Source organism: Aspergillus aculeatinus (genome assembly GCF_003184765.1).
Source record: "Aspergillus aculeatinus CBS 121060 unplaced genomic scaffold BO66scaffold_1, whole genome shotgun sequence".
Classification (NCBI taxonomy): domain Eukaryota; kingdom Fungi; phylum Ascomycota; class Eurotiomycetes; order Eurotiales; family Aspergillaceae; genus Aspergillus; species Aspergillus aculeatinus.
In genome coordinates, this window is record NW_020291470.1 from 417,537 (window position 1) to 439,556 (window position 22,020).

Here is a 22,020-nt window from a genome sequence, read left to right on the forward strand (position 1 = left end):
TGTACTGTACTACTCAAAATGTATGGGCAAGGATCGACACCTGGTCCGGGGGACATGACTCGTTATACTTTTGGCTGTTGACTACGGTAAGTTACATACCTACCGTATCAGTGCTGTGCGGGTTGTTTGTGTTTCTTTTGTTGGCGGTGGGAGAGATGCGTACAACACATAGTTAGAGTGTCTAGGGACTCAACTTAAGTTGGCCGCTAGTCTATGCTTGTTCCAGGTTGTCATCGGCGATCGAACCGGGGTTTTCTTGGGTCCAGAGACGGGGTGCCTACCGGTAGTCCCCGGGATGGTGCTGGGTTGACTCTGCCCTTTCCGATATGGGCTGAGTGAGAGCGGGCGCAGATTCAGGATAGTGAGTCAGATGGTTACTCCAGCTGGACCTGGATGGATAAGACGGGCGTTTCGCGCGTTGATCTGTCCGTTGTCTGTGACTGCAAGTTGCTAGCCTCCGACGGTGCTCCCTGCCCTGAACGACATCGGCTGGCTACGGTATGTTGTGTGAGGTGCTACTAAGGTACTTGGTGTATTGCCGATGGACGATATAGATCTCGGGTCGCCAGGGCTGATATCTTTTTTTTCGTTGTTTGTATCGTGTGTCTGGGAGATATGGAAGGTGAGGGCGATTGCGCTTTTGACGGGTCCGATTTGATCTGTTCATGGAGTTTGGATATGTAGGCTATGCTATTGTTGCTTAGCAAAGAGTCCTGAGGCTGTTAACTTGTGTTTTTCGGTCTTTCGGAGGGAAGGGGGATGTATGCTACAGATGTGGACCTCCCGGGGTGTCACTACAAGTACGGATCGGCAGCATGGATCTGGAGCAAAACCAGGGGCATCTAAGAATGTCTATCATTGGCTATCGTCCTCATCCTCGTCCTCGCCGGCATCGTCGACGATCGGGAACGTCAACAAGGCCGCAACGCCGCCCAGCCCGTCCAACCGCCGGCCGCTCTCATGATCCGAGCTCAACACGCGCACCTCGCCACCCTCGACGTCCCGCACGCGGTCTACCAGCGAGACCCAGCGTTTGCGCTCCGCCACGTCCTGCGACCGGAACAGCCGGTTGGAGATGATCAGCACGCCGCCGCCGCGGCCCACCGCCCCCTGGTCGACGGCCGACTCGACCTCGCGCGGGCCGTATGTCGCCTTGTTGGTCTCCTTGCGCAGCTGGTCCAGGAAGTCGTCCATGAGCTTCGTCTCGCGCGCATACTTGGTGTCCGCCAGGATCGTCTTCACCGCGGGTGACTGCAGCACCTCCGCCAGGGAGTGGAGGTAGCCCGAGGCCGAGTGCACCACCACGATGCTCGGCAGGAGACGTTTGAGCGCCGGCATGCTGGTGCTGGCGACCCCTTGGATGTATTTCTGGAACCCGGCCGCGACGAAGCCCGGCGACGCGAGGAGGACGGGTCGCACGGTCTCGTTGCTGGTCGAGAGCGCCGTGGCGCTGGTGTTGAATTCCATCTGCCGCACGAGGGTATCGAGCGTGACTTGGAAGAATTTGTTCAAGCCCTGTAATTCCCATTGCCAGGAAGGTGGGACCGTTAGCAAGGATAGACATTTATGGGCGGGGTATAACAGGGGCAAAGGGGGAAATCGGTTTTTTGGGGGGACACAAAGGAGCAAGGGGAGGGGAAAACATTACCTTGTCATGATCCCCGCCGCCGTGCCGTTTGCGAGGCACAGACATCTCGACCTTCTGTTTGAGAATCGTCTGAAACTGCCCGATGAAGCAGATGTGAGCCAATCCCTCCTGCATCACCACGGCCACGGCCTCGGCCCGCCGATTCCCACCCTCGTCCACCGCATCCTTGAGCATTTGCACGGCGATACTGTCCCATCCCACCCCCTCCCCATCGGAGCCAATCTCCTTCTCGAGTGTGAAATTGCGGTTCAGTTCGAGGTCGAGCGTGTGGTGCTGTCCGACCTTGGTATGTGCTGTCTCGTTCACAATCTGCCCGCTGACGTGCAGCTGCGAGCTCTGCGGGTCGAAGTCGAGGCTTTTCACCCGAATCTCGAGGTTCAGGTGCACTCGCGCCGAGCTTGTCGAGCCGGTCTCTTGGGTGGTGGTCACACGGCGGATGGCGCTGGCGCGGAGGAGATCGCCCGGTCGGATAAGATTGTATGCGTGCCACTGTGGTCGAGGATCGGGGGGTAAGCATGGGGACTCGACGTTGGTGGTCTCGCGTTGCGTACCATATCCTCTGGTTCTTCCGGGCACAGCGTCACCGTCCCGGAGCCATTGAGCTCGATTTTATTCTTGACAAGACGCATTATCGTCTATTCTCGGATTTGACAGTATATATGTGTATAGAAGAGAAAGTATATGGGTATCAGATTCGCGCGAAAGCAAAGAGCTCACTCGTTTGTGGGTATCACGCTCTGCAAACTCGGCGCTGCTGCTGTTCTCTCTATCGCGCTCTGGAGAAATGACGAAGGGCAGCCGGCCTAAGGCAGAAGTGCGGGACACTTCCCGGAAAGGAAAGGTGCTGCTTGTGGCCGATGCTTATCGATAAGAGATAACGAAGCGAGCTCTTCGTGGATCATGGCTTGGTTGTTAGCATGTCTCTGTGCCTCCATTCGAGGGTCTTCTTCTGGTATGCTATATCTCGTCATAACTTCTTGTGCTCATATGAAAATATAGCCCTTATTCGACAATAGGCTCTCCTATGTGTCAACATGGTTTTTGGGCTCATTACCGGCAAGATATATTCTGGCACCTATTCGTCTACACCTCAACATTGGAAGATCATCAGCAAGTAGGCAAGGGTCATTTCGAGCAGGCAAGACATTTTTGTAGTCCACTGCATTCTTGATGTCTCTAATATAAGGCTCTACATGAGTACGGTATCCCATCGGAGACCTATAGGTAGGGAAGATCGAAACCCGCCTTAACAACCAATCTTATCAATAACCACCGGTGTTTCGAGAGAAAATACTCTGTGCATCACTTCCACTTCCATGTACACATCCATGATCTAATTTCCATCGCATTCTCTCTCTCCCTTCCTACTAGACCGTCAAGCGCCGAGCCTCATTGGAAGAGAGATTTCCAGAGTGCCGAATTCCGCGGGTTTCTCTTCCAGGAGTACCCACAGCCGACTGCGAATGGATAGGAGATGCCGGCTCGACCCTGCTACTTCACACTTCGTTCGTCTGAATCATTTGAGCATTCGCAGTGTCAGTCCTAACACCGCACTGTTCCTTATATCGATTGCCCAATTGGTCGTGTCGCTATCATTTGAATGTCACGCAGACACACACATGAGACCTCAATCGTACTCGGCAAACATGAATGAGAATACAAAACTCTCAGTTCAGAAATTCTAGAGACTGAGGTCATGCTATAAATGGATCATGGAAGCATGTCCGGCATCAAATAAACACAAGTTTGCTTCGAACAGTCGCTCGCATCCTCGATGCAAGCCCGCGAAAGAGCAGGGCACCGGCGGTCGGATGTCCGAAACTCGGCTTGACCGGCTGTCTGCAAGCCCAGGGGCGGACGGAATCTTCAACTGATTGATAAAGTCAATGGACCCACAATTGATCTCTCGGCCCACGGCGATGGCGCATCCCTCGTGGGCATGCGGAGCGGGCACCTTGGAACTTGGAAATTAGTTTCTGAATGTTTTGTCCGCAACTTCGACGTTCCCTCTTGTTCTGTCTAGAATCGTCAACCTCAGTGCCCCCATTCACTCGTGTCCTGCTCGATCAGAGTGATAGTGTACACTCGCAATCCCATATATCATGGCTCCACTTTCCCTCGCGTCGACCAGGAAGATGGTTTCGGGATACGAGATCCCGGTCATAGGATTCGGGGTGAGTGATGGTCAATCCACGAAATCTCTATTTCAAGCAGCGATTAACAGGAACCTCGGCGTCTCAGTCGTACCAGACGTATGTCTTAGGATCGAGCAATTGGCTTTCAACTGGTGCATACCGTGGTTCTGGCTGACAATTGCTTCTCCGCGTCGTAGCCCTCCCGACGTCACTGAGAAAGTGATCCTCAAGGCCCTAGAGGCTGGCTACCGTCATGTATGGCCCTCTGTCCATTCTCCCGCTTACCATTGCAGCACTATGGATTTAACACCACAACTACCCACGTCTGCTACAGGTCGACTGTGCGCAACTATACCAAAACGAAGCCGAGTGCGCGGCAGCCATCCACAAATCGGGGATCGGGCGGTCCGAAATCTTCTACACAAGCAAGATTCCCGACACCCATATGTCTTACGAAAAGGCCAAGGAAGCCATCGAGGCCAGTCTGTCTGCAGCAGCATGCCTAGGCTACATCGACCTGTACGTTCTATCTTTCGTTTCCCACCCTAGAGGGCTCACCACCAGGAGATTAACGCTGCCACACACACAGGATGCTGCTGCACGCGCCCTACGGCGGGAAAGAAGGTCGACTCGGCGCGTGGCGCGCCCTCGTGGAAGCGCAGAAGACCGGCAAGATCCGCTCCATCGGCGTCTCCAACTACGGGATCCGCCACCTGGAGGAGCTGGAGCACTACATCCAGACCAGCGGCATCGGGGGCCAGATCTCCGTCGGCCAGTACGAGATCCACCCCTGGTGTGCCCGGGAGGACATCGTGGCGTGGCTGAAGAAGCGAGACATCGTCGTCGAAGCTTATTCGCCGCTGGTGCAGGCGAAGCGGATGAACGAGCCGATGCTGCAGAGCTTGGCGAGGAAGTACAAGAAGACTCCAGCGCAGATTTTGGTCCGTTGGAGTTTGCAGAAGGTCTGTTTGGAGCAAAGCTTTTTTTTGTTTCTTTTTTGGGCTTCACAGCGAGATTTCTGGATGGCTAATGCATGATGTTGTAGGAATATGTCCCGTTGCCCAAGTCTGTGACCGAGTTCCGGATCAGAGAGAATGCGCAGGTCTTCGATTTTGAGTTGACTCAGGAGGATATGCGTCGTCTGCAGACGGATGAACATGCGCCTGTGTGCTGGGACCCTGCTCGGGATTCGAAGCTGTAGATGAGGTAAGCAGCATATGCTGTTTTGGTGGGGATTATGCTTGAGCACATAGATCTGCAGATAGTGTTACATATTCAACCGCTTAAAACCATCAAAATGAACCATCAACCTGGCCACGTTCACTGTTGTTGTTGGCAGCACCCACCGTGAAGTTACCCGGACCAAACAATTCTCCCGCTTCGGTATAACGTATCCCCGCAACGGCTTGCTTGCCTTCCGCCTGGCCTTTCCCCCCATGGTTTCCTTCCAAACAATTAATTACCCGGAGGTGGCATCACTCACTCATCTTGTTTACCTTTTTTTTTTTTCCCCTGATGTGATTCTCAACACATTCACTTACTCGAACTTCCTCTTATTTACCCAGACAAAACCACCCCCATATCTCCAAGCTCTCCCAAAATCTCAAATGTCTATCCCCACCGATCCCTCCCCAAGAACCAGGAGTATCGTTCCCACGACCAACGATTCCACTCATACCTCCGTCTAATCTCCGCTGCCGCCGCCCTTCGTTTCCCTCCTCCCTCACCACAACCACAACCACAACCACAACCACAACCACCACCTATCCCTCCAGTCAACAGACAGACACCCCCAAAGACCCAAGTGAAAGGCCACCCAACATGCCCCCGACCTCCGCCTCCCCGGCCAAAAAACGCATCATCCTCGAGAAATCCCGCACGGTGCGCCGGCGGTACCAGCGCAGCAACCAACGGTTCCAGTTCACGGCGTCGCAGATCGCGCGCATCGAGCGCGAGCAGGAGCGCGAGCGCCGGGCGCAGCAGCTGCGCGACCGCGACCGCAAGCGCGTCGCCAACAAGAAGAAGAAGGCCGAGAAGGCGGCGCGCGACCGCGAGGAGCGCCGGCGGCTCGGCTCCATGGGCCTGCCGGATCCGAATGCCCCCGTCGTGCCGTCGAGTCAGCCTTCGCTGTTGAGGTTTATTCGGAAGCCTGCGCCGCCGACTTTGGGTGGTGAGGGGATGGGTGTGGATGAAGATGGGGGTGTGGGTGGTGATGATGTTGAGAGTGGTGATGATGATGATGATGATGATGATGATGGGGATATTTTGGGGGAGGGTGCGGAGTTTGAGGACGTTGATCTTGAGGGGTGGGAGAGTGGGTCTGTTAGGGATGCGGAGGAGGGTGTGGTTCATGGTATATTGGGGGAGGACGAGGTGGAGGGTGGTGTGCAGGTTGAGACGGGTGAGGATGCTGCGCGCGCTGTTGGTGGTGCTGCGGCGGATCACACTACCGATACGGATGATGAGTTTGGCTGGGAGGAGGACCTTGCAGAGGTTGACGAGTTCTCTGATTGCTCCATCTTCGATGATGAGGACATCATCAAAAAGAGTGAGGCCGTGGCGGCTGAGGTGTTGGCCACGAAGGATGTTGGAGATACCCTGGGTGCGGGCGCCGATGCGATTGACACGATTGCGCCGAAGACGAATGCGATAGACACCAATACAATCAACGCCGTTGCGATAAACACGAATGCGATAGACACTAAAAGCGCGGACACTGTGGACACACCCCACGCCGAGCCTCCGACAGTGCAAGGCGCTATACCTGCCTCGTCGGCAGGCGATTCATTTCAGGACGACACAGCCATTTTGTTGGAGCAATTGGGCCACGAGTTCGACACCGATGAGGAGTTCGAACAGGCATTGGTTGCATTGGATGCTGTGTGAGAACTGACAATGTATAACTGACAGACTAAAATTGGACACTGTGCATTAACCTAATGCATTGTCGTCTTCCGAACCGACGGGCGATCCGCGCACGTCGGATGGCGGCCCTGGGCGGGAGCCCCTCGTCGGGTCGGGCGGTGATAAGCTGAGCGGCTTGCGTTCCCCGCCCGCCATCCTCATCTCCAAATCATCCGACGGATTCTTTTTGCCTGGTACTGGTACTTGGTACTTGGTACTCGGAGCAGGTGGATGATCGGGGCGACACGATACGACACGACAAGACTGGATATACGGCTACAACGGAAGACAAAGGACTTCCGCAGGAAGTAGGAAATGGCACACTCGGGAGCGTTCCAAGTTGAACGGAAGGAGAAAAAAAAGGAGAGCGAGCAAAGTTCCCCGCCCACGCCATGACGTCGACCCCGCTCAAGCTTTGTTGAGCTTTCTGCTTGTCAAACTTCCGATCACGCGCGGTCCCTCTCTTTCCTTTTCTTTTGCTAGAAAACCAGTGCTCAACATCGAACAGCCGCAAGACACCAACAAGACACCATGCCTACCGTCACCGTCAACAACCACGAGATATACTACGCCGACTCCCACCCGGACGGCGCCCCCGCCAACGGCTCCACATTCATCTTCATCCACGGACTCGGGTCCTCGCAGAACTACTACTTCCCCATCCTACCGTACCTCGAAACGCAGCACCGGTGCATCACCCTGGACACCTATGGCTCCGCCCGCTCGACCTACACGGGCCAGCCGGTGTCCATCGAATCCATTGCCGCCGACGTGGTCGGCGTGCTGGACGCGCTGAAGGTGGCCCAGGCCGTGGTCGTCGGCCACTCAATGGGCGGACTGGTGGTGACGCTCCTGGGCGCGCAGTATGCGGATCGCGTGAAGGCCGTCGTCGCCATTGGACCAACCCACCCATCCGACAAATTGGCCTCGGTCATGACCCAGCGCAGCGAGACGGTCTCCAACTGTAAGCCCCTTTTCGGGTTCTCTACTAGAATGTGGAAATGTGCTGACTGTCAACTAAGCGGGCATGGAGCCCATGGCCAACACCATCCCCAGCGGCGCCACCGGCACCCGCTGCTCGCCGCTCGCCAAAGCCCTGATCCGCGAGTTGATCCTGGGACAGAACCCCAAGGGCTACGCGGCGCTCTGCCAGGCGATCGCCAAAGCGCCCGCCATCGACTACGCGGCCATCTCGGCCCCGTTCCTGCTGATCGCGGGCGAGGAGGACAAGTCAGCGTCGCTGGAGGGGTGTCAGCATATCTTCGATCGGGTGTCGAGCGGGAGCAAGAAGATGGAGGTTCTGGCGCAGATCGGACACTGGCATTGCGTCGAGGCGCCGGAGGAGGTGGGCGGGCTGATTCGGGAGTTTGCTGCTGCTTTGTAGTTTTTGTTGGTAGACTTGTTCATTATAATGGGTGACGGTCCTACAATGAAAGCACTTGAGAGATGAGGTTTGGGTCGAAGGAGTAGACTGAGGAATGTCTTTTACTCCCCGAGCTCAGGATCGTCTGAAACAGTCACATGATGTGATGAAGTATAGAAATGAATAACATAAGTTCGGTATCACATCAATCAATATATACAGAAAACCCCCTACTGTCACGCATAGTACACCTACACCCCACGATATCCACATATTTTTTTTTTTCTTTCCGAAGCATCGAAACCGTCTAGCTCGACGCCGACGCCGGCGCCAACTTGACATCATACTGCAACTCAAGACCAGCTTGAGGGTCGCCCTTGCGCTCGACAAAGTCCACGATGAGGGAGTCCTTGACGGCGAAGACCGAGTCATTGGTGAGGTAGGGGTCCTTGCGATCGAAGATCTGCGTGGTGAGGGGTTTGTAGCCCTCGTAGGTGGCCTGCCACACGAAGCGATTAGCTTTGGTTTTCGGGGAGCAACAGTTCCATTTTCCCAGAAGTGGAGTAGGGAAGGGTCAACAATCCATCTCCCAGAAGTAGAGTAGGGAAGGGTTCGAACATACAATGATATGAATATGCGCCGGCCGGAACGGATGACGATCCATCAATTCCAACAATTTCCCCGCGGGACCTACATCCCCCCACCCAGATTCGTTAGCACATCCATAACCCCTCACACTTTTGCCCCCCCCCACCGACAAAGAAAGGTAAAACGAACCATCATCCGGAACGGGATACGGCGTCGGCCGCAAGCAGTAAAACGCATACCGGCCGTCGGCGTCGGTGCGGAACTTGCCCCGCAGGTTGAACTCCTCCTGCGCGGGGTCCTGCTGCTCGTACAGGCCGTTGGTGCTGGCCTGCCAGACCTCGACGGTGGCGTCGACGAGCGGCGCCTTGGTGGCGTGGTCGACCACGCGGCCGTGCATGTAGGCCATCTCGCCGCCGGGGGCGGGCGTGCGCACGATCGACTCCCCGTTGGCGCGGAGCGGGGTGTCCGCCCGGAAGAACGGGCCCAGGATCGCGGTGGCGGTGGGGGCGTCGTGCGCTTCCGCGGCGAGGGTGTAGGTTATTTCGTCGACGAGGCTGTTTCGTTTGTTCGGGGGTTTGTTAGTGAGGGGGTTGACACGGGGAAACGAGGGGAGGGGGGTAAGGGCAGTTTCTAGGTAAAGGTAAAGGCAGCGTACGACTCCAATCCAATCACGTCGGTCACTAATTGCCCTTCGTTCCGCTTGTCGTCGCTCATCTGTCCGGCCCAGTTCATGAACTTGACGGCCGCCATCCACTCGTCGACGGTGACCTCGTTCTCGCGGGCGAAGTCGTGGACGTGGCGGATCAGGCCGGTCATCAGTTGGCGGAAACGCGGGGTCGTTTTGGGACCCATCGCGTTGATGACATTGTCGGTGAAGTTGGGGTCGAAGCGGTGGGGGGCGGACATTTTTGATCTTCTTTGTCTGCTTCTGGGGTATAGGGTATAGGGTATAGGGTGGGATAGTAGTAACAGAAAGAGTAAGTGGTTGAGAGCCAGCTCCGATTATATACTTCTTGCCTGTCAATCAATGTGATGGTCAGCTTCAACCTTTCGGCGGCCCCGGATTTGTTGGCGAGGGAGGGTGATTGGCGCTTCGGAAGCGGAAGGAACCCCGCCTCAGGCTTGTTCCCCTAACTTCGGATTCTCCCTTCCGATACCTAGTAAGTTTCCCCGCAGTTGAACTTCCGATGTCTACTGTTCATACGGTAAGTAGTCAAGGTATCCAATTCAATTCCCTATACCAAAAAATCACCTTCCGTCGGATTTCTCCCCCCGCCCCTCTGCCTGCTGCTGCTGCTGCCCCTGCCCCTTCCCCTTTGCCTTAGGATTCCGGCGCCGACTCCACTCCGCCGGCCACTGCTGCACGACCGCCCCGCGCTCCCAGATCGTGCCCAGCCGCCGCTCGACCACGGCATCGACCACCTCCAACGGCACCATGCCCTCGATTCCCTCACTCAGGATGACCCCGTTCTCACTGCGCCAGAACGGACACCCCAGCTGCAGCGCCTTCACCAGATCGATATAGATCAACACCTGCGCATCCCGCCGCATCCCCGAGATCACCTGCCCGTGCCCGCCCCCGCCGACCGCCCCTTCTTCCTTCTGCTCGTGCTGCGACCTCGCCAACACAGCCTCCCGCTCCGGGCCCGTCGCAAAATGCACCTGGTTCCGGCCCATGCACCGCAGGCCCCCGGACTCCAGGATCAACGGCCACGCCCCGTGGAACGTCCCGTGGACGACCGTCGACGGGAGGTTGGAGGTGGTGGGAGTCAGCCGCTCCAAAAGGCCCGCGGCCTCGACGGTCTTGATGCTGTGGCCCTGCGTGGCGCGGATGAGGTAGTGGGTGGGGTCTTGGTCGGTCGTGGCGGCCGCGAGGGCGGTGGCTGTTGCGGTTTCGGTGTCGTTGGTTGTTGTTTGCGGGCTGGCTGTGTCGCCTGCTTTTTCGGCGGTGGATGTAGACTCCGCCGCAGTCGTGGGCGTAGACGCGGCCGTAGAAGTGGCTGTAGAAGTAGAAGCAGCAGGAGGGAGATACAACAGCCCGAACCGCTTCTTGTCCGAGCTGGCGACCGCGTCCACGATCTCCGGGAAGGTGACTTTCAGGGATTTGAGCTTGCGCCAGGCGAGCTGTCATTTTTCCAACCGGCAGTGGTTAGCTTTCGCATCATCCTTTGTTGTGTGTAAATCAGATCAAAGGAAACGATGCCCGCCCCCGATCGAAACAATCTAGAGAGGTGAAAAAAGGGCAAGCAAACATACCAAATCCCCCACGCTCGCATACCCCTGCGCATCCATCGTCAACCCTTCCTTTTCGGCCGCGTGCCGCAGGATGAACGACATCGCTTTGGAGACGGTGATCTGGCGGCCGGTTTTGGGGTCCTCGTGGCGCGGTTTGCCTCCTCCTCCGCCTCCTGCGCGGCCGCCTTTTTTGTCTTTGCGGTTGTCTTTCTTGGAGGCTTGGGTCGCTGTCGGAGCGTTGGGCGGGGTTTCGTGGGTTGACATGATGCCAAAATCTGTCCTGGGTTTTGGTCTTAGTCTTGGTCTTGGGGCTGGAACTGGAGCTGTTGCTGTTGCTGTAGCTGTGGTGTACGCCTGCTGAAAGGGTGGAAAGCGGCTGACTCGGGGCAACGCGTTGCGAGACTCTCGGTGAAGAGGAGGGCCGTGATTTGCGGATCGATATTTTCGAGTGAATGTAGTCGGGACAGGGCTTCCGAGAAGGAGGGAGCGGCTGCTCATGCGGGGTGGAAAAGGGGGTTGAGTCGCTGGTGAAGGTGTGCACTTGCTATCTCTGCTATCTCTTTGTGCGAGGAGTCACGGTCGTGGTGAGGGTTGAAACGCACGTGCAAGTCGCTTGCTCCACGAATCGTGCTATGCAGGTCTACCCGGTCGGATTTTGTGGATTGACCTGCTCCAAGCAAGATAGAGCCCAACCTTATGCCTTAATTTTGAAGAATGGGTTGAACTCAATTGCTGCTAGCAAGGGAAACTTTTTCTTCCCCCGGAGAATTTGACATCATCGGCGGGAGGTCCGCGGGTCCACTTTTTGCGCAGGGACGGTACCGTCCGGTCTACCTCTACAACCGCTTAATCTTTCGGCTCTGGTCTATCGCTATCACCATTGAACGATGCTAAAATGGGTATATCACAGATCACGCCCTCACCCCCTCGCAAATCATCCCTTCCAATCATCGATCACAGATACAGCTACACTCCGCCACCGGACAGACCTTGTGCTTCGCGAACCACTCGCGCGCATGGTGGGCGTGGAAGCCATGGTTGCAATTGATGCAGAACACAATGAACCGGCGCATCAGCTCCGACTCGCTCGGCCGTCGGTTCTCCGCGCCGCCCGCATCGGCCGCCACGTACGCCTTGGACATGGGATCCGGGGACCCCAGCCAGAGCGTGCAGACGCCGCAGCGCGGCATATGGCGACCGCACCGGGGGCAGACGGTGCCGGACATGGCGGCCGTCCCCAGCGGGTTGCCGGCCGTCGGGTGCACCACCTCGCCCGTGGCGGCCGGCGTGAGCTGCGACGAGGCGTCGTGCTGCGTGAGCGGCCGCGTGCAGTAGTTGCAGGTGAGGCTGATCTGCTGGCGCGGCGGGTCCATCAGCTTGCGCCCGTCCCAGGTCACCGCGAACTTGCGCGAGCCGACGTCGAACCGGGCCCGCTCCAGCTGCAGCTTCCAGCTGTTGATCTGCCACCGGTAGGTCTCGCGCCAGGCCTGGAACCGGGCGCGGTACGGCGGGTGGCTGATGAACCGCGGCACGGTGTGGCTCATCGCGAGCACGGCGGTCTGGATGTCGTGGAATTTGTTGATGTAGGACTGGAACAGGTCCATGGCCGAGTGGCCGAGACCCGTGAGCACGACGCCCTCGATGTCGCCCTGTCGAATGACTTCCTGCGTCGCTTCGTGCAGGTACGTGGTGAGGTCGTCGTCTGGAAGCCAGCGCAGGGCGACTTCGATGCGGTACCGCAGAGGCAGCGTGGTCTCCTGGATGACCGAGTTCCAGTCCCCGCGGCTGACCAGCGCCAGGATAGCCCGCGCGTACGGGTCCGTCAGCTCCTTGGCGATCTCAGCGCAGGTTTCCTCCCAGTCCGGGTCGGTGTCGCCTTTCGCAGCGCCGGCAATGGCCATGGCGAGAAGCTTGTGCGCTTGGGCTGGCTCATGGCTTCGTAACGCTAGGTAGGCCAGCTTGGGTTCGTCCTGGAAGATGGCTAACGCGGCGGCCTTGGTGTGCTGCTTGTCTGCCGAGAGGTTCTTAACGAGCTCTTCTAATTCACGGTATGATTGCGCGGCGCCGCAGATTCGTAGACACAGTCGTCGGTGTTCTGCATAGTCTGTCTCGCAGCCCTTGGTTTCTGGTAGATTCAGCTGCTCGCGAACCAGCTGGACAATCGTCTCGTTGATGTCGGGCGGTGAATCCGAGCTCACGCGTCGGGCTTCCAGGCTCTCCCCTACCCAGTGTTAGTACTGTCATTACCCACTCAAAGCTTTCTTACCCAAATCACCGTTCCACACGTCGTAGACGCCTAAGTAGTTCAGATCCAATCCGTTGATGATCATCGATTCATTGGAAGAGGCAGACCGCGCACCTGGTCAAATTAGCAGGGCGACAATACCACCGAGCAGCGTAGAACATACGTTCAATCCAGTCCCAGAATCCCTGGAGCCAAGGGTCATCTGCCAGTATTTTCCTGTTCCGGGCTTCATCAAAAAGATAGCCCTCCTTGCATCGGAGTCTGCTGACGGACAGTAGCGTCAAGGCATCTTCCACGGCAAGAGGATCGCCTGCTGTTCCGAGCGAGATAGCACGCTCCCGGGCCTTTCGACTTGAAAGAGGGCTCTCCGAGCCGTGCTCTGGCGCCCCGGTCTGCACCGATACCCGGTCCCGTACATCGCGCACAATCTCCGCTATGCCAGTCTCCGGGTTGGACGATGGGCTGATCACTTTAAAGTCGGAGTCGTCATCCGACGAACCCCATATCAGGGAACCTTGTGACGAGAGCCGTACAGGCGGCGAGGGAGGTTTGGACGTAAGAATACTGATCTGCCCGGTACCGTTCATTGTGATCGCGCTGGGCTCGTTGCCGGAGCTCATATTGAGGAAGTCAAAGGCCACGACCCTGTCCTCCTCGGCATAGCCACGGGAAGGGTGGTTGAAAGCGCCGACGATGTCCCGCTCATACTTGGTATAAATCTGCTCCGGATAGTTGCGGGCCGAGCCATGTCCCAGCGTCTCGTCCACCGAGGACCGCATCTCATCCGCCATGTATTCCTTGGCTATGTCATAGGTCTTGAGATGACCAGTGTTGGCCAAGGCCGCCAGGCAGCCCCGCTTGGTACGCGAGAAGCGCAGACTCCAGATACTCGACTTGGGAGCGACAACGTTCTTGAACTCCAACGCCGGGCCAGCCTGGCCGGCATCCAGAGGGGTAACCGCCCCCACTGCGGGGGTGATGAAGCGCGAACCGATGCGCCGATCCCAGACACAAATCACCGGATCATTCATCCCCTGACACGAGGCGATATAGTTCTCATCCAGCCAATTGATAGCCAGATTGTGAACGCAGCGCGTGGGGAACTGTAATGACGGGTTTCCAGGGCCCTCTTTGTGTGAGAACAAAATCAGCTCTAAAGGCCCCACCGAAGCTTAAAAAGGATAGCCAAGTAAAAAGACAAAGACAAAAAAGCAGAAACCCACCTCGAAGATCATAGATCCTCACAAACTGCCCTTTGACGCCGGTGACCAGCGTGTCGGGCTGATCCCTGAAGAATTTGATACTGGTGATGGGCTCGGAGCTGGCCAACTTGCGCAGGGGCTCGACGAACCCCTTGGTGGCGGGGGCCTTCATGGTCAGGCGCTGGTTGACGTCCCAGATGTTGAGGCAGAAGTCATTGCGAACGCGGTCCAGGCCGGCGGCCAGCAGGCCGTGGGTGCTGAAGGCGACGGCATTGCAGTAGCGCTGGTGGCGGATGGGGAAGGAGAAGGACTCCTGGGCGTCGCCGGCCATGCGCAGGATGGTCGCGTCGCCCGAGGACTGGCCCACGGCGACCAGGGACTCGTCCATGGGCGACCAGTCGAAGGCCCGGAAGGCGGGCACCTTGGTGTGCGTCGACAGGACCTCATGCTCGAGGCGGCGGTGGCCGTCGAACGCCGTCACACGACACAGGCGGAAGGCCTTGTTCACCACGTCCACGGACAGGAAGCGCTGCTCGCTGGTCGTCGAGGCCGGCGACCACCGAATGGCCGTCTCCATTGCTGCGGTGCGTGCCCGGGCAGGTCCTCCACTCGCGACACCACTTACCCCCTCCCCTTCTGGAAGAGCAGCTAAGCCGATGAAAGTCCGGTTGGCCGATGAGACTGATCAGCGATGATCTAGACTGGCTTTACTCCCGCCTGGTGGGTTAGGATGGCGAAGTGTGAAGCAATCCTGCTGAACCCGGCAAGCCAAATCTGATGCGTCAACGGCAATCCACAAGTGGAATGGTTGGAGGTGGAGGCCAGGGGTCTAGATGTAATAGCCCATGGAGAGCGCCCGCGGCGGGAGTATGTGAATCGGCCTGGCAATCCGACAATCCTACTTGGCCCAGAGACAGCAATGCGCAAGCCTACTGCGCAATCTGCAGGCGGCAGTGGTAAGAATTGCAAGGTCGCGATGCAAGTACACAAACTGAAGTACAGTGTGTAGCCGTAGTCACAGTCATTAAAGTAAACTGAAGTAGTCCGAGTAGTTCCAGCCCATGGATTGGATTAATGGAATGGGCGCGTCATGGCGCTAAACCGCATATGATTGATCGGCTACGGCGCAAACCTCCTCGGTCCGACCGATGATCCGGCCATACTATCAAATCAATCGCCCGATCGAGTAATTTTTTTCTCTCTGCAAGCTGGAAATCACGGGCTGGCACTGCAGATTATACCGACTTTCAAAACAGAACCCATTCCTCTTCGCATTCACAACACCAACAAAAGAAAAAAAAATCAACCACAATGCCCCGCGAATACCAACCCCACCCGCGCCCCAACAAACGCAAACACAGCGGCGACAACGCAGACGACCACCTCGACGAACCCAGCCACCACAGCGGCCACCATCACCATCCCCACTCCCACTCCCGCAAAAAAGTCCTCCTCAAGAAAAACCCCGACTTCACCTCCGTGAACGACCTCAAGAAACGCATCCGCGCCGCCAAGCGCCTCCTCGCCAAGCCCGACCTCCCCGCCGATGTGCGGGTCACCCAGGAGCGCGCCCTGCTGGGCTACGAGCGCGATCTCGAGGAAGAGACCAAGAGCCGGGAACGGTCGAAGCTGATCAAGAAGTATCATTTTGTGCGGTTTTTGGGTATGTTCGCCCCCTAAACCCCTAGTTCCAATGCGTGGATATCGGGAAGAAGATTACTGATTTTGTTTTTGTTGGGGGTAGAACGCAAGACCGCTACCAAGGAAATCGCCCGGCTCACCCGGAAGGAGAAGGAGATTACCGAGAATACGGCTGGGGTTGATGCCGCGGCGAGGGAGAAGAAGCTCGCGTCCGTGGCGAGGAGGCTGCACGTTGCGCGCGTGAATTTGAACTATACGATCTATTATCCGCTTACGGAGAAGTACATTGCTCTGTATGCGGATGTGAAGAAGAAGAATAAGAAGGCGGAGGATGGGCAGGTTGTTGAGGAGAAAGAGCAAGAAGAGGAGGAGGAGGATGCGGCGGGAGCAGCGGAGAGGTCGTCCGCTATGTGGAAGACGGTGGAGCAGTGCATGAAGGACGGCACCCTGGATCTTCTCCGGGACGGCAAGCTGAACAGCAACCAAGACAAACGATCCAAGGTGGCAGACGCCGGCGCGGCGGATGAGTCGAAGAAGAACAAGAAGATCGCGCGCGAGCACCCCGATTCGCACAAGTCGAGCGCAAGGGCCAAGGGCGAGGATCGGAAACACAAGAAGAAGTCAGCCGCCAAGCAGGATGACTACGAGATGCCGGATGCCGGCAATAATGATGGTGGCGATGAGAGTGACGGCGGATTCTTTGAGATGTGATCGAGTGGCTTCTGGTTGTCAGCGTGATGATGCATTTGCAGGAGTTGGTCTCTTTTCCCCCTCTCTTTATTCTTTCTTGGGCTACTTCTTTATCTCATACTTGACGAACTATTTCATAACCCGTCAACATACGATACCCAAATTATATCTGTTATGAATTCGCATCACTAAAGGGGTGGGAGGGCCATAATCTGTTTCGCTGTAGTTCATGAACACCCGGTTGAGCTTACTGACCACAGACACTCTACATGAACTTCAGTCATGTATCAGCACTAAGTCCGACTGGACACGAACAACCATTTATGTAATGCCAACTTAGTGAGGTCCCCAGTGGCCACATTGATACTCAGAGAATCATACGAATATATAAGCAATTCGAAACCGAGGAAATGTCCAATCTTCCTTGCTAAATGACCGACAAATAAACCATCCCAGCCCAACTCCAGTGATCTCCGTCCTCCGTCTATCAACATTCGAGAGAAAGCCAGTGTGCGACGCAGTACAACATTTGCAACACCAGTCCTAACTCCCGAGACAAGAACGCCCAATCCAGCGCAAAGGGAACAACATCAGTGGAGAAGGTAGAAAAAAAAAAAAGAAAAAAGGCAATGCCAACAAAACAACCCCATCGGCCCCGTCCGGTGCAACGCGGATTGTACTGGCTAATCAAGTTCGTATATCGTAGTAGCATGCTCGCCCGATGCGAAAGATGCTTGCAAACGCCCTAGCATGACCAATACCCTGCTACCCGGTTCTCCGTTTCGGACACTAGGACGCTCAAATACTGGCACACACCGAGAACAAAAGGTTGCCAGAACCTTTAAGAAAACGTAAAACCCCTCCGGGGCGTGAGCTCGCTGAAGATTGCACGGTTGCAAAACGAGTGTCCAGAATTGAAGAAGTGTGTGTCAGCGAACCTATTCACATGACTGTGCAGCCAGTGTTGCTGTCTGTGTGGCGACGACGTCCTGCTCCCAGAGCTGAAATGCCTCCGACCCCATATGCGGCGGTCTCTTCGTCGACTTCATTGTAGATTCGTTCCGCCTCGCGGGCTCTGCGTCGTCTCCTGCGCGTTCCAGAGCCGCCAGTCCCCGCCTCTTCGGTCGCGATCATGTATTCGGCCCATTTGCGATCGAGTCGGTTCGCTGCTGCAAGATCACCGCGGAGAACTCGCTTGTTGTGTTCATTCACGGTCATTTGCCAACCATAGAAACACTTAAGGTGGATGATCTCATTCGGATACACAGGGGGAGGGGGAGGAGGCGTGATGGAAGATGTGATCATGGTTGGGGATCCGGGCACCTGGCCTTGATCTACCGTCTGTGCCACAAGCGAGATAGTCTGAGGGGGTTTGCGAGACCGTGGGATGAAGGCGTTGCTTGAGAGCACCTCCTTGACACCAGCCCAGGTCACATTGCCGCAATCGAACACAACTAATCGCAGACCGATCTGAGGCAGGTCCTCGCCGTAGCCCCTCTTGCGTACACGGAGGCTGGCTTCCATCAGAGTCAGATCAGACACTCGGGTGTTGTCCATCTCAACGGAGCGAAGAGAGAGGCAGTTCTTCATGATCGGAAGGGTTCCTTGGTCACCAAGAAGTTCGCAGTAGCTGATGTTGAGATGCTCGAGACGAGGAGCGCATGGCGACTTGGCAAGCTCGATGAGGGTATGGTTGGAGAGCCGAGTCAGCTCTTCGAGTTCAAGGTGAGTAAGACAAGGGGTTGTCTGAATGATAGGAATAACGGAGTCATCAGTGAGCTCGGAGCAGTGGGAGAGCTGGAGTCCCTGCAAGTTGGGCACGTTCCAGGCAAGACTCTTCACACCCTGGTCGGTGAGATCGGGACACTGGTGAATATCCAGATGCTTGAGTCGTCGAGGAGGGACGATCGGGCGATCCAGCAGCACGTCTATTTCCGGGTCAACGCCATGCATTAGAGCCCTCAAACTCTCGTCGGTAAGGTCAGTCCGGCTGATTATCAAACGATCCAGGGTGTTTCGCTCGAATAACTCCGCAGCAAACTCGACATCGTCGAAACCACGGATCTCGCTGGCTCGCAGATCCCTCAACTTCGGACAGGCAACCACCACTTTCTTCAGCCCAGAGGTATCAACACCAGTGCACCAAGAGACGTTGAGGATCTCCAACTGCGGACATGATTGGGCAATTATCTTCATGGCGGAGTTGGTGACGGTGAGTAGTCCTGACAGGTTGATGTATTCTAGACGGGGGTTCCGCAGCAAGAAATAGTGGATCGTGGACTTGTCAACACGGCATCCTTCCAGGGAGAAATTGACCACATTTCGACAGAGATCAGTGATTCGTTCACCATCCGTCCGCCATTGGTCCTTGAGCTGAACACAGCCTCGCAAGTTCAGATCCCGAACGAATGGACCCGCAGAAGTCATCAGTTTCACCAGACCTTCGCTAGGAATGTCGCGGTAATAGTCCGTTGTGTCGACTTCCCTCCAGAGCTGCCCATCGTAGCACATCTTATTCCACGCCCTGGAGACCGCGGCACAGCGGACAATCTCTCTTGGATTGAGGTACCGGAAAACGCGCATCTTGAGTTCGTCCGGCAAACTGCCCCAGAAGTCGAAAACCTTCGGTTTCGGTGACGGCTGGGCAACGGTAGCTTCACTCGTGACGTCTGCCATGCTGATCGCCAATCCACGGGAACCAGGTCGCAGGTCTTGAGGCAGAGGGATTGTCTTCGATTGAGAAGCATTGGGAGATTCAGAGGGAACCATCCGGATGCGAGCAGCACCGTCGAAATAGTCGGACTGAGGGGCCGTGGCCCCGGGGGTCACAGACTGAGCATTGAGCCCCCCGTACAGTTGCGATGAACTCCCATTGCCCAGGCAAGGTGAATAGGCCGTTTGCGAGAGCGAGATGCAGGACAGGGAGGCCTTTCCATCGCGGCGATATCCCGTGGAAGCGGATCGGCCGCGCCTGGTCAGACTCGGGCTGGACGAGATGCGTTGGAGGTTTTGAAGCAATTTATGACGACCCTTGAGTTTCGGTGGTTGTTCCAGTGGGATCTGACCAGACGACGAAGCCGGACTCGAAGGCGAAGGGCTCTCAGAGGTCGATCTGATGTCGTCGGGGATTGCGGTAGCCATGACGGTAATGCGCTTTAGGGCTCTTTGCGGAATACTTCTCGTCGTCAATCGAGGGAGGTCCTAGATCAATGTGGTGACACAACGATATGAACGATCAATGCGACCGAATGCTTTTCAGCGCCAGAACGCAAAATGCCAGAAAGGAGAAGGAATCCTAAATGCTCATAATGACTCCAGCCAGCCGGTCCGTGAGAAGGTTATCTTATCGATTGGCGATAACCGCGATGGTAGACACGCCCCGAGGAGCAGAAAAAACGCCAAACCTCCGTTCCTGCGGATGGACAGGCTGATTGCTCGGGTTGAAAAAGAAGAAAAAGGATGGAAGGGGGATGGGATCACCTGAGCAGCAGAGCAGCAGCAGCAAGCGACGGGAGGGTGGAGGTGGGTTGTCGAGTTGAAGGTTGTCGTTCCGATTGTACCATGGGACTTGACGACCGCGTAACCCGGGGGCCCGAAGCAAGAGCCAGCACCAGCCTGGCCTGCGACCGAAAAGTCAGGAGAGCGACCAGTTGAGTTCAGTTGTGGACGTCACGCAAGCATCATCCACAATAATCCAGGAGGAAGAGAAGTGTCAACGCAACCGGAAGTCTTGCGTTGAGTTGATTGGAGCGAGGTTTGTAGGAGGGCGGGGAGGGAGGGGGGGAGGGGAGGGAAGAAAGGGAAGAAAGGGAGAGAGGATACAGGAGGACTCGATCGGATCTTGTAGGATATACTCCGTCGTAAGTAAGTACGAGTAGGAAGAACAGAGAGCAGTAAATTACTGATCGTTTGTAGTGTGTCAGAAACAAGAAGACAGGAGAGAAAGAGAAGGAAGATTGTCAATCCCGACTATAGAATCACGTAAGGTCTGGTCAGCCGACAGAAAGGGCGAGCCACACGGGTCTTTAATGGTCTTTAATGTTGACCGAAATATAATTGCTCAGAGGGAGTGGCTGTGACAAACAGAAAAGAGTCGAACAATGATAAGGCTGCGAATAATAGCACTGGTCGACAAACCCATACCCTCCATTCTTACCCCACAGGTGTGTGTGAGAGACTCGGAGAGAGAGTGTGTTTCTCTTATCGGTGGGTGTGGACGGATTCTCACTTATCGATTAGCGATTAGCTCGCCCCACTTGGTCTGTGACAGTTCAGTCACCGTTATTACCGGGTCAGATGGCAGGTCTGCGATCAGGAGGTGGCCAGGCATGACTTCTTCACATTCGAGATAGACAAGAAGATAACAATAACCAAAACTTCAATCAGCGATGGTCATCTGGTATGACATCGAATTAAACCCTCACACTTGAGAGCAAGCAAGCGTCGATCTAAGCGAGATGCCCGTCAGACCGAACAATTACGGTACCCGCAAGTACGGGCGGGCCGTATGGTACATGTACATGTCCATGTCCATGTCCCGATGGAGAACGAAACAAATGCCTCGTCTCCTCCAGAGTCCACCAGTCCAGTCCAGGCCACAGACAAAAACAAACAGCCATCACAATTGATAGTGGAGGAGCCTATTCCCTGTTCCTTGTCCGCAACTATGGAGTGATTGGGCAACAGTCCGATCAACAGACTGGGCTATTCTTAACAATTCTCCTACCCAGTACCCACCTATGCATAGGTACAGGTACACCAGCCACTCCGCTGCATTGATGGATTGACATTTAAACCTCCTCCTCCTCCTCCTCCCTCGACACCACCCTCAAACGCTCCAAGTAATATGACCCATCCCCCAAACACACCATAATCGCATCGCCTCCTCCCTCCATTCCCAACCAACGACATCAGGAACAAACCCACAACACAAACCAGCCAAGCCCATCCCATCCCCACACTTCAGAGGCAAATAACTTAGCGTAAGCAACCACACACACACACACACACACACATACACTCCCGAAAACTCCGACCAAGCCGGGAAATCGGATCACTTGCACCAGACAGTAGCAGTAGCAACAAGAAAAATAAAAAAATTCAGCCGGCTTCAGGTTCCGATTCCGGGTTCCCCCCTTTCCTCCCCCTGCAGCGTGACAAGGCTAGGAGATTGAGCTGCCAGTTCGGATCGAAGATATTTGGCAAGTACTGTAGATCCATGAATGCAGTGCAAAGCGTTTAGGACTAGTTGCACAGTAACTACGGAGTACAATACTCATGGTTGGAAAACTCCATATACCTTAGTTCACCTCACCCCTTCACCCCATCCGGAAGAAGTACTCCGTACCTGTCACTCGTACGCATACGAG

The 22,020-nt window shown here is 55.9% G+C and overlaps 10 protein-coding genes across 10 annotated transcripts; 5 read left to right on the plus strand and 5 right to left on the minus strand.

Annotated features, from left to right (window-relative positions):
- Positions 1 to 836: 836 nt before the first annotated feature.
- On the minus strand, positions 837 to 2,414 carry BO66DRAFT_338354 (putative translation factor pelota). The gene is made up of 3 exons (XM_025644354.1): positions 2,200 to 2,414; positions 1,649 to 2,137; positions 837 to 1,515 (listed from the first exon to the last, which is right to left on the minus strand). The coding sequence occupies exons 1-3, from the start codon at positions 2,275 to 2,277 to the stop codon at positions 856 to 858; spliced, it is 1,227 nt and encodes a 408-aa protein (XP_025509064.1). The 5' UTR covers positions 2,278 to 2,414; the 3' UTR covers positions 837 to 855.
- Positions 2,415 to 2,985: 571 nt separating this feature from the next.
- BO66DRAFT_3805 (uncharacterized protein) lies at positions 2,986 to 3,388 on the plus strand. The gene has a single exon (XM_025645907.1). It carries the CDS (start codon positions 3,112 to 3,114, stop codon positions 3,331 to 3,333), a length of 222 nt encoding a protein of 73 aa, XP_025509065.1. The 5' UTR covers positions 2,986 to 3,111; the 3' UTR covers positions 3,334 to 3,388.
- A 212-nt stretch (positions 3,389 to 3,600) lies between these two features.
- Positions 3,601 to 5,098, plus strand: BO66DRAFT_466987 (aldo/keto reductase family protein). Its single transcript, XM_025652529.1, has 6 exons — positions 3,601 to 3,822; positions 3,890 to 3,900; positions 3,981 to 4,038; positions 4,118 to 4,302; positions 4,373 to 4,745; positions 4,829 to 5,098. The coding sequence occupies exons 1-6, from the start codon at positions 3,751 to 3,753 to the stop codon at positions 4,982 to 4,984; spliced, it is 855 nt and encodes a 284-aa protein (XP_025509066.1). The 5' UTR covers positions 3,601 to 3,750; the 3' UTR covers positions 4,985 to 5,098.
- A 157-nt stretch (positions 5,099 to 5,255) lies between these two features.
- BO66DRAFT_444866 (uncharacterized protein) lies at positions 5,256 to 6,944 on the plus strand. Its single transcript, XM_025651616.1, has one exon. It carries the CDS (start codon positions 5,605 to 5,607, stop codon positions 6,667 to 6,669), a length of 1,065 nt encoding a protein of 354 aa, XP_025509067.1. The 5' UTR covers positions 5,256 to 5,604; the 3' UTR covers positions 6,670 to 6,944.
- A 274-nt stretch (positions 6,945 to 7,218) lies between these two features.
- On the plus strand, positions 7,219 to 8,071 carry BO66DRAFT_433330 (alpha/beta fold hydrolase; the record flags this gene model as incomplete). The annotated part of the gene is made up of 2 exons (XM_025650685.1): positions 7,219 to 7,651; positions 7,710 to 8,071. The coding sequence occupies 2 exons, from the start codon at positions 7,219 to 7,221 to the stop codon at positions 8,069 to 8,071; spliced, it is 795 nt and encodes a 264-aa protein (XP_025509068.1).
- A 174-nt stretch (positions 8,072 to 8,245) lies between these two features.
- On the minus strand, positions 8,246 to 9,894 carry BO66DRAFT_424785 (intradiol ring-cleavage dioxygenase). The gene is made up of 4 exons (XM_025650187.1): positions 9,294 to 9,894; positions 8,828 to 9,192; positions 8,673 to 8,740; positions 8,246 to 8,549 (listed from the first exon to the last, which is right to left on the minus strand). The coding sequence occupies exons 1-4, from the start codon at positions 9,542 to 9,544 to the stop codon at positions 8,358 to 8,360; spliced, it is 876 nt and encodes a 291-aa protein (XP_025509069.1). The 5' UTR covers positions 9,545 to 9,894; the 3' UTR covers positions 8,246 to 8,357.
- BO66DRAFT_362870 (tRNA 2'-phosphotransferase) lies at positions 9,887 to 11,601 on the minus strand (the record flags this gene model as incomplete). Its single annotated transcript, XM_025645088.1, has 2 exons — positions 10,895 to 11,601; positions 9,887 to 10,762 (listed from the first exon to the last, which is right to left on the minus strand). Exons 1-2 carry the CDS (start codon positions 11,369 to 11,371, stop codon positions 9,887 to 9,889), a joined length of 1,353 nt encoding a protein of 450 aa, XP_025509070.1. The 5' UTR covers positions 11,372 to 11,601.
- Positions 11,602 to 11,739: 138 nt separating this feature from the next.
- On the minus strand, positions 11,740 to 15,331 carry BO66DRAFT_362872 (uncharacterized protein). Its single transcript, XM_025645089.1, has 4 exons — positions 14,342 to 15,331; positions 13,282 to 14,247; positions 13,140 to 13,232; positions 11,740 to 13,094 (listed from the first exon to the last, which is right to left on the minus strand). The coding sequence occupies exons 1-4, from the start codon at positions 14,895 to 14,897 to the stop codon at positions 11,821 to 11,823; spliced, it is 2,889 nt and encodes a 962-aa protein (XP_025509071.1). The 5' UTR covers positions 14,898 to 15,331; the 3' UTR covers positions 11,740 to 11,820.
- A 207-nt stretch (positions 15,332 to 15,538) lies between these two features.
- Positions 15,539 to 16,805, plus strand: BO66DRAFT_362875 (Efg1 domain-containing protein). The gene is made up of 2 exons (XM_025645090.1): positions 15,539 to 15,983; positions 16,065 to 16,805. The coding sequence occupies exons 1-2, from the start codon at positions 15,632 to 15,634 to the stop codon at positions 16,670 to 16,672; spliced, it is 960 nt and encodes a 319-aa protein (XP_025509072.1). The 5' UTR covers positions 15,539 to 15,631; the 3' UTR covers positions 16,673 to 16,805.
- Positions 16,806 to 17,478: 673 nt separating this feature from the next.
- Positions 17,479 to 19,951, minus strand: BO66DRAFT_3865 (F-box domain protein). Its single transcript, XM_025646188.1, has one exon. The coding sequence runs from the start codon at positions 19,790 to 19,792 to the stop codon at positions 17,594 to 17,596; it is 2,199 nt and encodes a 732-aa protein (XP_025509073.1). The 5' UTR covers positions 19,793 to 19,951; the 3' UTR covers positions 17,479 to 17,593.
- Positions 19,952 to 22,020: the final 2,069 nt, after the last annotated feature.

What these genes read in the sequence shown, in the direction of transcription:
- BO66DRAFT_338354 (XM_025644354.1), bottom strand. Translation starts at nt 2,277, where the DNA reads ATGCGTCTTGTCAAGAATAAAATCGAGCTCAATGGCTCCGGGACGGTG. An exon ending in CGGAAGAACCAGAGGATATG is followed by an intron (nt 2,138 to 2,199) that starts GTACGCAACGCG and finishes CCTCGACCACAG; the next exon opens with TGGCACGCATACAATCTTAT. An exon ending in GCGGCGGGGATCATGACAAG is followed by an intron (nt 1,516 to 1,648) that starts GTAATGTTTTCC and finishes TGGGAATTACAG; the next exon opens with GGCTTGAACAAATTCTTCCA.
- BO66DRAFT_3805 (XM_025645907.1), top strand. Translation starts at nt 3,112, where the DNA reads ATGGATAGGAGATGCCGGCTCGACCCTGCTACTTCACACTTCGTTCGT.
- BO66DRAFT_466987 (XM_025652529.1), top strand. Translation starts at nt 3,751, where the DNA reads ATGGCTCCACTTTCCCTCGCGTCGACCAGGAAGATGGTTTCGGGATAC. An exon ending in TGCCTAGGCTACATCGACCT is followed by an intron (nt 4,303 to 4,372) that starts GTACGTTCTATC and finishes CCACACACACAG; the next exon opens with GATGCTGCTGCACGCGCCCT. An exon ending in TCCGTTGGAGTTTGCAGAAG is followed by an intron (nt 4,746 to 4,828) that starts GTCTGTTTGGAG and finishes ATGATGTTGTAG; the next exon opens with GAATATGTCCCGTTGCCCAA.
- BO66DRAFT_444866 (XM_025651616.1), top strand. Translation starts at nt 5,605, where the DNA reads ATGCCCCCGACCTCCGCCTCCCCGGCCAAAAAACGCATCATCCTCGAG.
- BO66DRAFT_424785 (XM_025650187.1), bottom strand. Translation starts at nt 9,544, where the DNA reads ATGTCCGCCCCCCACCGCTTCGACCCCAACTTCACCGACAATGTCATC. An exon ending in GTATCCCGTTCCGGATGATG is followed by an intron (nt 8,741 to 8,827) that starts GTTCGTTTTACC and finishes GGGGGGATGTAG; the next exon opens with GTCCCGCGGGGAAATTGTTG. An exon ending in CGGCGCATATTCATATCATT is followed by an intron (nt 8,550 to 8,672) that starts GTATGTTCGAAC and finishes TTCGTGTGGCAG; the next exon opens with GCCACCTACGAGGGCTACAA.
- BO66DRAFT_362872 (XM_025645089.1), bottom strand. Translation starts at nt 14,897, where the DNA reads ATGGAGACGGCCATTCGGTGGTCGCCGGCCTCGACGACCAGCGAGCAG. An exon ending in GAGGATCTATGATCTTCGAG is followed by an intron (nt 14,248 to 14,341) that starts GTGGGTTTCTGC and finishes TCTCACACAAAG; the next exon opens with AGGGCCCTGGAAACCCGTCA. An exon ending in CGTGTGGAACGGTGATTTGG is followed by an intron (nt 13,095 to 13,139) that starts GTAAGAAAGCTT and finishes AACACTGGGTAG; the next exon opens with GGGAGAGCCTGGAAGCCCGA.
- BO66DRAFT_362875 (XM_025645090.1), top strand. Translation starts at nt 15,632, where the DNA reads ATGCCCCGCGAATACCAACCCCACCCGCGCCCCAACAAACGCAAACAC. An exon ending in TCATTTTGTGCGGTTTTTGG is followed by an intron (nt 15,984 to 16,064) that starts GTATGTTCGCCC and finishes TGTTGGGGGTAG; the next exon opens with AACGCAAGACCGCTACCAAG.
- BO66DRAFT_3865 (XM_025646188.1), bottom strand. Translation starts at nt 19,792, where the DNA reads ATGGCTACCGCAATCCCCGACGACATCAGATCGACCTCTGAGAGCCCT.